The sequence below is a fragment of the Hyalella azteca genome, unplaced genomic scaffold (genome assembly GCF_000764305.2).
Source record: "Hyalella azteca isolate HAZT.00-mixed unplaced genomic scaffold, Hazt_2.0.2 contig5402, whole genome shotgun sequence".
In the NCBI taxonomy this organism is placed as follows: domain Eukaryota; kingdom Metazoa; phylum Arthropoda; class Malacostraca; order Amphipoda; family Hyalellidae; genus Hyalella; species Hyalella azteca.
Window position 1 is genome coordinate 188,899 of NW_025935594.1, and position 15,833 is coordinate 204,731.

Below are 15,833 nucleotides of genomic sequence, written 5' to 3' on the forward strand. Positions count from 1 at the left end.
TGTGAATGCGTTGCCAATTTTTGCATTTGTAGACCAAAAGCCCTTGCCAACAGTAGCCAAGATTCATTGTTGCGTCACTAGCAGTCTTTAAGATGCATCGCCGCATCACCTGCAGTGGTTAAGATGTATTGCCAGAAGTCATCCAGTCCCAGATGCATTGCACACAAGTTTCAGCATAATTCTTACAATACCAACTTTGATGAATGTATCATGAATGCCCCCTAGGTATTGCAGTAGACAATTGTATCACAACCAAAATTACCAAATTGTGGATTGTGCTCAGCAGCCTCATCTGATCAACCGGAAATTTTGAAAACAATGCAGCCACTGGTGTACCTGCTGTTCTGCGGTTAGTGTCCTGAAGATTTGCGAATATCTAAAATGAAATGATTTCAATCTAATGTGCCAGCAACATCTTTTGAAGGTATAAATTTTGCCACTGATGCATCACCAAAGGTCTTCAGATATTCACCCACTTTCTGCACCCTGGTATAAATACATATCTAGGACTTGACATTAGCAATCAATCTGGTAGTATGTGGTAGCATAGTGAGAAACCCCAAAATTTTTTTGGAACCTGTTCACTTCTAATTCCCTCATTTGCTCAAGATTTGAACCAATACCTTATGTATAATAATGCAGCTATGTGTTGGCATGGTGGAATTCTAGGATGTGTTTAGTCATTTAGATCCACCAGGACTGCCAAAGCCCTCCAGCACTACTCACTTCAGGTTCAGGAGGGGGTTGAGGGCAATTTGAAGGACCTCCAACTCAGGCTCCAAGAGTGCTATTTCTTAAGAATGGGACACTTCTTTCACAAAAAATTACAGTTATTTGGGTGATAGAATGCTCTAATGCACTTGTCTGTGCTGTCCTGCTCCCGATGCTGCTGGCCCCCTCGGATTGGAGCTTGCAGCCAGCCCGCTACTATTGCAGCAAGTGAACTCCTTTTTTTTTGCAATTGGGTTCCTCAATTACATAGGTACATGGTCATTTAGAAGGCATTTAAAATGTCACCATGCAGTGAGTCATGTGGTATCCAGGAAACTTTGCTGGTCTACTTATAGGACTCAAAATTGAGGATGAGTAAAAACTTTCTGCTTTGCCAGTTGCCACTATGCATAGTTGGATCTTGTGACTTATGAGGGCCTGAGAGGCTAGTGAGGAATACATCTAGTCATCTACTCTGTGAACCACAGCTGGATTTTTGAGCCATGATTATATGGATTAGCAAGCTGTGATTCTTGTTATTAGAGCCATGAATACCATATCTGGGCCATGAAAAGCAATTTATAAGCCAAAAATTTGCATGAACTTGTTCTCTAATTTTGCCTAAGAAGAGCAACAAGAACATTTGTCATCACTTTATAATTTAGAGGTTCAGACTTTAGAGGGAATTGAAGCATTTAACATGTGATAGTCAGATACGCCTGATACGGCATTGTTATTTGTTCTGTTATTCACGCCTTTTTAGCGCATTTTCTCATTTATGGAAAAAATGCCCTATTGTGCTTGCCAAGTCCGTCTGTCTGTCCATCTGTCCGTGACCTCAAGCATAGCGGCAAAGCAGAGAGTTTTTTAGACTCTCCCTCAAGTTCATTTTTGAGTCCTATAAGTAGACAAGTAAAGCATAGTGGCAAAGCAGAGAGTTTTTTAGACTCTCCCTCAAGTTCATTTTTGAGTCCTATAAGTAGACCAGTAAAGTATCATGGATACCAGCTTTATCATACTTAAGAAATTTGTATAAATCTTGAGTAAATGAGGAAATTAAAAATGAACTGATTCTAAAAAAGCTCTGGTTTGCCACTATGCCCTCAAGTTTTTGTCAACGAGAAAATGCGCTCTCTGTCACTCACTGCAGTGAGTACCGAGTTATATTTTTTAAATAAATAACACAGTTATAAATTATAATGCAGTCTGACATGACCACAACTATGCAAATAACATGATCACCATTCACCAGCAAAACATTTAGGGTTTACTCTTTATGCAGGATATTTTGGAGGGAGTGTACTACTGAACTGTGAAAGTAGAAAATTTCATAAAACATGTTTGTGCATGGAAATTTTTTAATTAAACACAAATAAATTACATGAGAAGAGCAAGATTTTATACCTACTGAAATTGTACAATATCAGAGCCTCAATATTCCAGAAAAAAAGTAAGACTACTCACTAGTCACTACTGTATTCCAAACAAAGTGAGATGTGGTGAAAGTGTGCTGTGTACTGTGACTACTGTCACTACTCACTACTGTGTACTCGTGTAGTGTGTACCACAGTACCAGTCCATTAAGGAGCATTGATAGTATAAAAATCTCAAAACACTGTAATTTTATTTATATTTATAATAATTACCTATAGTATAATAGGGCTATACTGCTATAGGCTATACGCTATAGAATTGCAGAATGGATCAAGGTTTTTATTGCTAATTATAGACTGTAGAGTGTAGACTAGTTTGATAATCACTTGATTAATTACAAATGCGTTTTGATTGTGCAAAGAAGAAGTACTTAGCCTTTAGGTAGTCAGTTAGCGAATCAATTAGCACAAGAATGAAAAAATCAAGGCCAACTAAGAGAAAAAATTTATATATATATATATTTATTTAATAGGTTTATTATATAATTTATAATCTGACTTACAAAGTTGCATAAAATTACAATCTCCTGACGAAAAACGTTCACCTGATGTCTGGGAGATACCATGTAAAGAAGCACTTATCTTATGAATTTAAATAAACATGTAACTACACTCGCACAAGGTTGACGTTGAACGTTTTAAAATTTTGTACTAGCAACTAGCAAGAGTTGACATATAAAATTTTTGTTTCTTGATGCGACTCCATAACGTTTGAGCAGTAGGTCACGTACGCACTGCGCGCACCATTCCCTTTCATAGTTTAGCGGTCTCCCAAATAGGTTCAACAAATGTTCGCCGTTCTATCGGTTTCTTCCTCGGCTCTGGTGATGGACTGCTGGAAAGCGACAGAACAGAATCTCATTGAAAATAACTATGTAGGTTGCTGATATGTTCAGTCATGTTCAGTAATTTAGTCGCAAACTTTGCCGTTTATAACTTTACAAATGAAATAGCTTCTGCCTGTTATTATTATGTATATATGACAAAAATTTTTGTATCATTTTTTTCATCGTCTGTTATGTTATTGAATTTTCTTGTTTAATACTTTACTTAATAAGAGTTATTCTCCGAAGGTTTATACTGGAGTGAGTTTTTTCAACACTAATGACCGTCAGTAATTTGCTAGGCATCTTAAGACTGAACATATGTTCCTGCATAGCTTCGTCTAGTCTGTTCTTGAAGGTGTTCATACTCGGAGCGCCAACGATGCTATCAGGGAGGCTGTTCCACATATGTCGGTGACTCGAAGCGAGAAGAAATTTTGTCGCACGGATGTGTTACAACGCAGTTTTTTAAGTTTATAGACGTAGCCCCTGGTGTCGGTTCTTGTTTCAAATTCCAGTAATCCTTCTGGAAAAACTTCGGAAATTAAGTTAAAAATTTTATTAGTGATCGAGAGCTAGTATATTACTGACAATTATATGAGTTATGATAGCTAATTTCTCCAACAATTTCATGAAAAGGTATATCGTAAAACCAGTGTAAGGAAGTTCTATGAAGGACAACATAGAAGTAATTATACTGCGATAGGACAGTATTGTAATTAGGAAACCCTGTAAATGATAGTATGTTCAAATTTCTCCGATTTTTTCATCATATTGTTTTATCATTGAAATCTTTAAAAGTGGTCATTAACCCATAAGCTTAATTAACATATATTGATTCATGTAATATAACTGCATCAATCAAAGAAATAAATAAAATAACTATTCTGATTTTCTCAACACATGTATCACCTATCTACTTCATCATTTTGAAATATATTAAAACATAGCTCATTCTCCAACCCTTGAATGCACGCATTTCTATCAACGATGTAACGCGTTTCATTATCATTTGGCTTGAAATGCATCGTACTTGTCACAAGTCGTGCTACAAACAAGTAGCATTACCTTAGCATTTATAGACGGAAATTTCGTTAGTATCATTTTCAATACACGGTGCATTGCAGGGCTAAGCTTGAGAGCAAACTTGCATAACAGTAAATATTATTGAATAATCTAAATCTAAAAGCTTAAGCTCATTGCTTTTTTCCTCTCTGAAATAAAATGAACGTTCACTAAAGAATTCATGAGATTTGAGAATTACATCTATTAGCATGTAAACACGCATGTACGTTAGTTTTCCTGCCAAAAAAACTGAATATTATCTTTAACGGTGCTCTTTTGAAGGTACATATGGATAGCGAAGAAGACTTCTAATTGGGCCATTATGTACATTAATATGCGACGCACTGATGGCTTAAGAGACGCAATGAGTCATGATTTCTCTCATTCATGTACTCATTGAAATTATTCATGTTTCGTCTTAAATTATTTTTGAAAATGTACATAAAGTTGGTATGCTATATGATGTAGTCGACATGCGGGTGTTGACATTATGCCTCGTCATGAATCACGTGTGAAGGAAAATATATAAATGATATTCCTCATAAACGGCCAGGTAAAACTATTCACTATTTCTATCAAAGTTGTGAGTAAAATTATATTTATTTTTTATCGTGAAAAGTAAATACATTTACTTCGATTTACAGATTACAAAGTAGGAGGAAATTTGTACATTCACGACGTAAAAATTATAATTGGTGTGCACATGAGAGTTGTGACGCGCACCAGGGAATTGTGCTCGTCAGATTTTGCCGTGATCTTCTTTGACGAGATCAGCTCCTCTCTCGCCAATCATGATCACAGCCGCATTGATGTTAGCTGAAAGCAAACAAATATTCGTATTGCTGTTCTTATAACATATACTGTTTATATTTTGTTGTTATTCGACTAACCTATACTATAGTGCTTAATAATATAACAATCTATTGAATGCCTGTCGTCTTTGTAGTCTGATGAGGCAAGTGAAGACATGTATAAATAATGAATTTATTATACATGAAATCTTAATAATAAAAAATTTATAAGAAAGATATATGGTTAGTCAATCCAATCGACGGCAACAATCCGTATTAATTAATGCATATACAATCTGATCACCTGAAACTATTTGAGGCATCACAGATGAATCCATGACACGTAAATTCTTGACGCCGCGAACCCTAGGAAAATAATAAATAATAAATTACATGACAATTTTTTCATCTTTCAAAATATGGGTTAGAAAACTAAGATGCGTAAGTTTAAAGATACACATATAAAAGGAGGTCCAGAATTCTATGGCTACAGCAAAATGTGAGCAGATAATGTGGAAGAGTCATGAGAATGCACAAAGTATCGCTCATCAACATGCACGACATTTTTAAACGGAAACTTCTTTTATATTTTTAATGCTCGTATCTTCATGATTGTACATTGAAAGTAAAAGTAAATAGTGTCTATATTAAGTAAATGGTGTCTATATAGACAGCAAAGTCTGACTTGAGCCGCGGGGTCACCACCCCCATGGGGTCGGAGTCTGGAGCCATCTTGCAGGTGCCGCTGATGTGCGCCATCACACCCGCCATGCCGCGGATGTGGCATCTCCAGTAGTCGTCTGATTGATACTCCAGGTGAGCGCAGTCAGGGAATGGCTGAAGATAGTATAGTAGTTCAGTTGGAAGGAACTACCAAACTAATGCTTGTTTATTCTGATGATTAGTGTTACCTGCTTTTTCACCCTATTGGTCTCCTTGAAACATTAATGCTCAGAAAAGATGATAGGTAGTATGAAACATTTCAATCAATTGTAAATGATTAATAATTATCTACCGATTAAGAGCAGCAATTCACGCCGCATACCAATTAGCGGGGTCATATACATAAAAGTAAATATCAAAATATTGTTTTAGTATTCGGTTCTAATCTGCGATGAAGGCAAACAAAAGGAGTTTGCTTTTGCTACCATGCCATGGGCCTTACTTTTATCAGTCGTAATGTCTCAGAATGTACGCTCTTCAGTGACTGTACTGTTTGCTTATGTTAGCTGATGCGCTGCTTGGTTCCTGTTTTAATAATATCAATCTTAAAAATTATAGCAAATTTGATTTTCCAGCTTTGGGAAATGTTTACCTTGTTGATGGGTTCAGCGCCGAGGGACCTGCGGAATGTCTTGGCATTTCCTAACTGAACTGAAGCCTTTGAAGCTGCAAAAGAACAAATGTTGACTCGTCACTGTAGAGTTATGAAATTGAATAATTAGACACTTATAGTAATAAAACGAAACATGATGAATTTTTACCAAATTATTTGAGTCATCAAATAAATAGATATACTTCTAAGGGACAAGAGTTTGAAATTAAGTTTGAAATTTGTATTATTTTCGACATAAATTTTGCCAACACATTATTATGCCACATAAAACTTACGGTACTTACCAAGATACAATAATTCAAGTTGGAGGTAACAATCAAGAAATATTTTGTTTACAATCAATTTTCTATTTGAAAACAACTAAATTAATGTGTTTCATATCCAATTCAATCTTGAAAGTGAACTTGGGATGCCTGAAATAAATGTTCGGCGGCTCACCCTTGACCAAAAGCTCAACGTCGTCGGGGTGACTGAGGCAGTTGGGGTCCAGAACGGGCGGGTCGAAGGGGTTCTTGGACTTGAGGGTCACCGTCCCGACGCTCTTGGGTCTGAGAAGTACGGGACTCATGGAGAAGCCATCTCTTCCTAGCGTCGGCTTATAATAATCTTGCACCTGGGAGCATATGAAGAAACTACAGAATCCCGAAGGTTGTAGAATTGAAACATTTAATGTACGGAAAAGTTACGGATCTGAAAAGATTTAATACATCGTAAAGGAAGGCAATACGGAAGTTTAGTGGAACCTGATGGAATTCTAGTAGCTATTTCAAACGATCGTCAGTGTTGGAAAGATGCGATCAAAGGACCTGTTTTTAGATCTACTGTGAACAAGTCACGAAAATTACATGAATCGGCGACAGGCCACATCAGGCCCATTCTTCAGCGTAGACATCACTATGATGTGATAAGATATGATGTTTAAATTGTCAACTGGACAATATAGATGCTGAAAAGTCAAGCACAGCATCATTCAAATGCAAACAAGGTTCATTGAGAATCAGCATGCCTGACACTGTCCAGTGTGGCATTCTTTTATAAGATGAGGTTTCGAATGACGAGACGCTATGTCAACACAACATATAACGCCTGCAATAAAATCGATCTATTTTAAAAGCACAACTATACCACTACTTTTTCGTACAATAGAAACTACTATGCAGTTTTAATGCGTTAATTAAAAAACATAAATCATGATTCTGCTCAGCATTATAAGCTTTTTTGTCAAGGAACGATGAGTTAAGTGCAGTATATACCGAGTGACGACTAATGTGCATGTCATAAAAAACTCAAAATTTCATGTATTTCAGAAAGCTGTTAATTTCATGTATATCTTAGCCCGTGGGACCGTATACGAACTTACTGATTGTTTGAACTTGCCCAAGGTTAAAATGCCGTAATCTTGCCCGACCAGTTGCGATGCAAGCAGCACTTGGATGTCCGGAACGGTCGGCTCGTCCGGATTACCGACGTTAATAAAATACGATGCACCAATACCAGGCGGAACGGTCATGGGGCCTGCAGATACATAGAAGCTTGCTTGGGTGTTTAGCCCGGAATTTAATTAAAGATCTCAGTTGATGAGACACGAGGAAAGTGAATAAAAACAAATCAAATTAATAATAAATAAAAACAAAGCGAAAATGAATAAAAATAAAGCGAAAATTATTTCCTGTGAAATACAGCTCGGTGAGCATGCAATTATAATTAAAGCAAGGAAGATTATCGAAAGCGTGATGTTCACGTTATAAAGGTGATTTTTCAAAATTTTTACGAGTTTTCAATCCAAACCGACGCAAAATATGCACAATGACACATCGGTCAGAAATGTATGTAAAGAAGCTAGATACGTGGTCGGAGGTACTGCAAGGTAAGCTTTCCTTAAAAAAGGGGCTGTTTGTACTTGGTATAGATGTATGAAAACGAAATAACAGGAAAATTTATTCGAAAATACTAAATTAATAATGAAGTTAGCAGGTGAAAACCATCAGGAATTTATGGTCAAGGTCAATTAGACAAATTTTGTGTCCACGTCATTATTTGGGAGCAAATTGAAGGAATAAATCATTTAGTATTTGTCCTTCGTCATCATTTAACCTCACTGTCTTGTGGCGCTATTGAATGCTTGAAAAGCTTTAGTAATATGAAACAAAACAGGCATAGTTATTTTTCTGTAATAATAATATACGTATCTGCGAAATTTGGAGATTTGTTGCTTGGCGAAGTGGTTAAAGAAACATCGTTTTACGATAAAATATTTTAATGTCATATTCAAGTTTACAAATTTAGGATCGACTGAAACATAGATATATTCATTTCATGTACCAATCAAACCTTATTTTTCAGTTTTTTCTGTATTATAATCTTGAATCCAATAGAGCAGGAATAATTGTACATTATGTCGCGTTTTCTTATAACCTATTACTCTAACAAAAGAGTATAAATTATCAATAAATTTTGAAAATTAAAAAAATAGCTCACCTTCTCTCTTCTCCTGATAACGTAGCAACGCTGACGGTCCGAGGAGGGATAGAACGGACGACGAGATGTTCGGGTGGATCGTCCAATGTATTCCTTCTAGTAAAACATGATCTTTATAATTCTGGCCAACGCCAGGTAAGTCGACACGAGTTTTGATCTGAAATATAAATGTATTTTAAGGTTCCACCAAAATATAGAATAATAATCTCCAATTATAGTAATTATTTAAATTATAGGTCGAACAATATTCAATATTAAATTGACAAATTCTCTGGCCATTAACCACCCGTGTTGAAACAAGCTTATTCTGCCTTCTGATACTAACGTTTAACTTGTACGTACATATACGCGGGACACTCACCCCAAGTTTATCAAGTTGTTCCCGTGGTCCGATCCCCGACAGCATGAGCAGCTTGGGAGTGTCAGCGCCGCCTGCTGATATTATCACCTCTCGCCTCGCGAACGCTCGCTTCACCTGATCAGGAAGCGATAAGTAATTATGACTCGGTAATGAAAAGAGCTGTTCATAATCAGGTAGCGTTACCAAAATTTCTTGCTCAAGAATTCTAACGAGCTATGAAAATATTCAAGTAACCTATTCATCGAATTAATGACCACATATTCGAATTTTAATTTCTTAATAGACGCTTTTGAAAATGATATGAGACTGCGAATAAAGAAGTAATCAATTTGCAGTTAAGAAGGCAAGAGGCCTAAATTTTTTTAATACCCTTCCGGCTGCTAAATCAAAAGTCTATTTCACAGGCATTTTTTTCGAAAAATCATCGGAAAATAGGCTTTGAAAAATGAAAAATACTTATTATTCCACCACATACATTTTACAATAATGAATTTATTTTGCGCTCAATTAGACTATTTAACTTATTTTTTTTTGGAAACCTTCTCTCGCCCAATACGCAAGTCTTTTGAAGTTTAGTCGATGTTGTAACTGCATTAGTCCCTGCTTCATCCTTTAAATAGCTCCCAGTTAGTCTTTAATGTCAATTTAAAAATATATATTTTAAGTATTTGATGCAAAAGAATTTCATGCGATTGCATTCTTGGTATTAGAGTTAATTATTTATTTGGTAAGTTAATTTTACTCACAAGTTGGAACCAATTGGATCTACCACTTAAACCACTTGCCTTGTTTCTATGAACGTATCTTACTCCGATGGCAACATTGTCATTATTCAGGATGATCTGAAAAAAACATTGCTCATCGTTAATCCTTAATTAATATATTTTATTCCACATTTATAACGATATAGTTAAAAAATTTTGAAGTTTTTTGTAGACTGCATTGTATGATTATTATTTCAATCAGAAGACATTTATAAGGTATCTTGTAGATCCTATCTAATTGCTTATTCGAGATAACCAATAATCATCATGGAATGGTAAACCTGGCGATAAGTTTTGTTAACTCACAAGCAATACGAAAATGTGCGCTCTGTAACCTTGAATTTACGTCGCATGTTTTTACAGTTTGTGCAGTTAGGTTTCAAGTGAATAAGTAATTGTGAATAATTATTTTTTTAAAATCTTTGAAATACATTAATACACGTATATACATTACAGCATGCCTCGTATATGTTTAAATTTGTCTATTGATTATATATTCTCCGTCTGCAACGACATACATTGTATATATATTTCACAGCAATGTGAAATTGCTGAATGCTGCATTCGAACAGCATTTGCATAAGTTTTTAAAATATTGCATTTAACGAAGTAAATCTACGATGACCTTAATATTTTCTCCTTCGTTTGAGAACGTGTTTTTATTAAGTATCCTAGACTCTGAAATGCTTGTTTCCTTTTTAAAGGACGCAGTAAACTTAAGAACATTCTCACCTTAATCACTTGCGAGTTGATTTGCAGTTTCAGGTTTTGGCGCCGTAAGTTCGGCATCAAATAGGCGTCTGCTGATGTAACTCGTTGCCCATCTCGAAGTGGTAGCTGTAATATGTTGCTTCCTAACGTATATTATAACTTAGTTATTAATAATAATAACAATCAAGCGTCATCTTTTTGTAAAAATATTATTTTGAAGTATTTTTCTCGAAATCTCATTGGTTTATGAAAATTCGCACGAATAAAGAGCCGAGATCTTAAGAACCCCTTATCTTCTCCAAACCATTTATTTTAGCCAGCGTCCCTGAATCTTTTTTATTGCATTGACCAATTTACTTGAGAGCACAAATTTTGGTTGCACAATCAGTTTTGTGATCAGAGAGGTCTCGGAATATAATATACTTGTGGAGGCAACAGTAAAGAATGTGAAGAATAGACGTTATTGATCCTCAATTTAGGCGCTTGTGAATGGGGATATAGGCCAGTAATATAATATTTAATCGCTATTTGCATTTTAATATTGTACTCGAATGCCTTATTTTCCTCGTGTACAAGCATCTATTCTCACCAATTTTTGTTTCTGTGTTGTAGTCAATTTCTTCAAGTCCGAGTTCTTTGCCGGCCTCGATGGCAAGTTTACCAACGGGCGGCATCCAGCCAACTTTCTGCACGCTCAGAGGACCTCCAATCCCATGGAACGGGGCTGCGAATCAATTAATACATAGTATAAAAAATTAAGTTCAACCATTATGTACCTAGTTTGACGGAATGGCGTATATAACTATAAATTCTAGATAGAAAACGACCGATAAATTGCAGACATGAAAACAAAGTCTGTGCGTGCTTGCAAGGAGGTCATAATTACAACCCAACGTATTACGAAGTTCATTAATTGTCGTCTAATTGTCGTTACACAACGTTAAATGCTTGTTATTTTATTCCAGAGAATAGTGAACAATTCGCACATATGATCAAATAACCAACTCTCTCCTGAGAGTAACTCAAGTAACCAGCCATTGAGCACGATTGGCCGGGACAACGGTTGATATATAGAAGAAAAATGGTTGTAAAATATGCATAATTTGAGTTTAATATAGTCTATAACTGAAAGCCGCCTCTATGAGGCATGCTATTCTTCACATGCCCTTTTAAGGATATCAGTGTCGTTTTATCACTAAATGTCGTTTAATCTTGCCTGTTTTTGGTATTAAAATTATTTTAATATAATCGTCCAGGATTCATCGAGTTAAAAAGATTGCCATCTTTCGGCTTCTACCATCTTACCATCTTTTGGCTCTAGAGGACTCCGGTAGTCTTCAGATTTCTTGAAATATTTCAATACTGTTTCCCAGTCCCAGCCTGGGTTTCCTAGCTGGGCCCAATTGTCGTAATCTTGTGGGTTGCCGCGGCTGTGCACCATCAGGTTAATGGCGCCCGTCCCGCCGATCATCCTGCCTCTTGGATATGTCAGTTCCTGAAAGAACATCACACTGCTCATTAATCAATCAAACAAATTGCTAATTTTTGCTAGGAAAAACATATCAAATATTTTCTTGTGTAATCACAGGAGGCAATTTTGAATGAATCAGTTTTTCGTTTCACACTTAGTCTAATTTAGTGTTCACTATAAGTTCAGTTTGCTCTGTAACGATGCTATCCCAACTAGTTCCCTGCTTCGTCTCGACAATTTGGTGAAACCAATTCAACCAAATACTTGATTCAATCATTTGCAAAATTTTTTGTGCATATTTATTGCTAGGGAACAATACATAATTTTTAAAATCACGTAAATGCGTCTCAATCTTTTCTCAGAATTAATCTACAGCTTTCTAATAACAATCATGCAGGGGAAATAAATATTTTTCACGATTAAGAAACCGACTGCATTGCAGTTCACTCAAAGGCAGATAGTTTTTCGTTGGCATAACAAATGCGGCATATGCGTGCGTGTAAAGGGGGAATATGAATGTAAAATACTGACACATGCCAAAGAAATCTCATGGTGTAAAAATAACATGAGGATCTATTCTGTGATAAAATGTGTTATTTACCATCAATGATTGACACATGCAAAACATACGTTGCGAATACACTTGTTGCAGGAAAGATTAGAATTTTAAGGTTACGATGTATCAACACAAGTATTTTTTGATTTATAGATTTAATAGTGTCAATTAAATCGTTAAAACGTACATGAATTAGTGAACAAATTAATATCAACAAATATTCTCACATTGCTTGCCAAAAACTGATTATAGTTTTTTTGAGGAGGAGTCTTGTAAAAATTGATGAAGTTGGCATTTGGATTCGCGGAGGCCATTTGTAGGATTGGAATTTTCGTGAAGGCAGGAGGCTGTCCGCCGGCCTCCAGCAGCAGCACCTCCCAGTCCGGCACCTCGGACAGTCGACCCGCCACCACACTGCCCGCCGAGCCTGAGCCCACTGAGGGATGGCTTCAAGTGAGTAACTTTATCAGAGCTGGGCAGCGCTACTTTGAAATATAGCGGCCGCTACCGCTACATGCTCTAAATGTAGCGGGCGCTACCGCTACCGCTAAATGCTCTAAATGTAGCGCCGCTACCGCTACCGCTACATGTAATGCGCTACTGCCCACCTTTGGTAACTTTATATTACTATCAGTGCAGCATTTTTTTTTTGTAATTATAATGCTATCTACAGAAAAATAACGATGAAATATTCGTCAAAACTATAAAAAACTTTTAGATGAAATCAAAACTTTTTGATGCAACGAAGTAGTCAAATTTATCAGGAAATTATACTCGTATTATTCAACTACACATCGAAACTACAGATAATAACATTGAGGCCAAAATATCACGCCCAATCACAAATTTTATTTATTGCGCAATAATGTTAATCAGTAGTGTTTGCGCCTGTAAGATTTGATTAAATTGGCACAGAGCTTTGAACTTCACAAGTATGGGGAATTTTAACCGGGCAAGAATTTAAAAGCAAAGAAAACAGCCAAAAAATTCACCATTTCTCAAGAATGAATTTATGCAATCAAGTGATTTTAATACTTTAACCGGTCATTCTAAGATGGAATTTTACATAAATAGCGGTTTCAGTGTTGAGTAGGCCATAAGACATGCCACCGATTCTTAAAATCACCGAACATTCAAAGCTTGCTGCAGTCTCGAACACGCAACTCACTGCTCAAATTTGGCTTTGATTAAACGCCCAACCTAATAGCCAATTCTGACCAGAAACTGTCACACAGAGCTGGGGTCGAACCCGCACCTCACAGCTCCGATCTTGATACTCTGAACTCTAACCACTCGGCAGTCCTGCCAATTTATCTCCAAGTTATAGCCTTAAGTTGTATTACGATATTATTGTGATATTTCTGATTTAGGCGTCGTAAAATTGACTCAACGAAGGAATGTTATACTGAAAAATGTATACATGATGAAGGTATAAGAGAATATGCTAAAATCAATCACTTTGATGCTACTTTAATGGCATATTTAAATTGATGTAAAAATTGCTTCTAATATCATAAATATATTTCCCGTATGTACATATATATATATTTCCCGTATGAACTATTGAGTGAACTCGATGTTGAGCGCGATAAATATTAATCGAGCTTTCCATGAAAAAGTATGATCCATGTATGCATGAACTTTAATTATGAATGTATTATTTATTCTATTTGTCAAATCCTCAGTGGTAACACCGACTGAGAAAAATTCACTGTGTTTAGAGTCGAATCCACCACAATCAAACTGAATTAAGTGCACAACGAGTTTAGATTTAATCCACCACATTTCGACATAGGAAATTGTACTATATATTTAGATTCCATACCTCCATATGTTATTTTGCACGTCTTTGACTTGTATGGGCTTATTTGTATGAACCTCATACAAATCAAAGTATGAATTCAGAGACACCTTATGAATTCAGAAGCTGATTTATCTCAGCAGTCTTACCAGTACTTACCCCAGTATATGTACTTACCAGTACATATACTCCCCCAGTATCTTGTAGGCCTTTTAAACTATTTTATTACTTTAGGAAAGGCGGACTATTTTAGGAAAAGAATGTTCAGCATATTAAACTAATCTCAATAGAGTAACCGGTTAAAACCTGCCCCGAAAATATGACAACTAAAAAAGCATAATCAAGCCTGACCCGTTACCCAGAATGCCAGTTGATCGCCTCGGGATCCCGTTTGTCGACCTTGAACGCAACAACACTTACTTGCAAGATCGCTTTCACATAAAGTCATGTCACAATGCATTGTATTTTCATGACACCTTCACCGTGGAGATGACTGCATGCATTCTATATAGTCACGAGTACAAGTTACACGTGTCTGATAGTAATACTTTCATTCTTGTTACGCGTACAAAGTACACGTGTTTTGAAGTACTTAGTGCACCTCAGACACGTGTTCAACGTACACGTGTCTGAAAGTATTTAACGCTGTCGACAATATTGGTTTATTTACAAGAAGCACGAGACACGAAGCTCGACGGTTCTAAATTAAACATTTCTAAACGACACGATTGTACGCTTACGTAATACGTTATTTTTTAAATCTTATTATGGCGCTACGTTGGCTCGGTAAGAAGTTGATTTATAAAGTTGAAAGAGTTAATAGTTAATTTAAATTCATAAATCGCCGAGCACATATATTACTCAAACGCGCTTGGTTAAAGCTGACTATTGATTCGAGGAGAACATTTCATATATCGCACATATGCAGGTGAATATATGCCCAATGAGTTAGAAACCTCGCAGTATTGGGCTGAACCTTGGATAGAAATTTATAATAATTTTTGCGAACAGAAAAAGATGAGGCCATAAGCATGGCTTTAAAAATATTGTTCAAACCGAAGCAATAAACCATAACAATTTCATAACAAAACCTTGTAAACAAGTCTCATTCAAGCGTAGCTCACCTACAATGAAGTCGACGATTGTATCGTCAGGCATGACACTCGTGGTATATACTGTTGGCGTAGTGAACATTCCTGCAATTATGTTCGAAAATGTTGCGAAGAGGCTTATAGCTGCTGTTGAGCCCATGACGGCGTTTGATGCTTAATCACCCAAATATAAACTATATTCTACAATAAATTATTAGACGGCTTCTCCGTCATCATTATCTGCACTGCACTTAATTTAGTAACTCAGTATCACGAATATCAATCATCAACTCCACGTAACATTTCTTCACACTGCGCGTCGTCGACGTCTTGCTCGCAGTGAGGTTGCAAGAATAACTGCGGACGCGACGAACGCGAACCGCAGCTTAACCTCTCGGCGATGGATGGAATGAACGTTGTATAGCCTAAGGAGCACCTCA

General features: G+C 36.4%; 1 protein-coding gene across 1 annotated transcript; it reads right to left on the reverse strand.

Annotated features, from left to right (window-relative positions):
• Nucleotides 1-3,512: 3,512 nt before the first annotated feature.
• Nucleotides 3,513-15,762, reverse strand: LOC108675381 (glucose dehydrogenase [FAD, quinone]). Its single transcript, XM_018163386.2, has 14 exons — nt 15,427-15,762; nt 12,729-12,937; nt 11,780-11,969; nt 11,064-11,198; nt 10,496-10,617; nt 9,785-9,841; nt 9,000-9,113; nt 8,639-8,795; nt 7,521-7,675; nt 6,599-6,773; nt 6,140-6,213; nt 5,510-5,661; nt 5,129-5,190; nt 3,513-4,849 (listed from the first exon to the last, which is right to left on the reverse strand). The coding sequence occupies exons 1-14, from the start codon at nt 15,551-15,553 to the stop codon at nt 4,773-4,775; spliced, it is 1,806 nt and encodes a 601-aa protein (XP_018018875.1). The 5' UTR covers nt 15,554-15,762; the 3' UTR covers nt 3,513-4,772.
• Nucleotides 15,763-15,833: the final 71 nt, after the last annotated feature.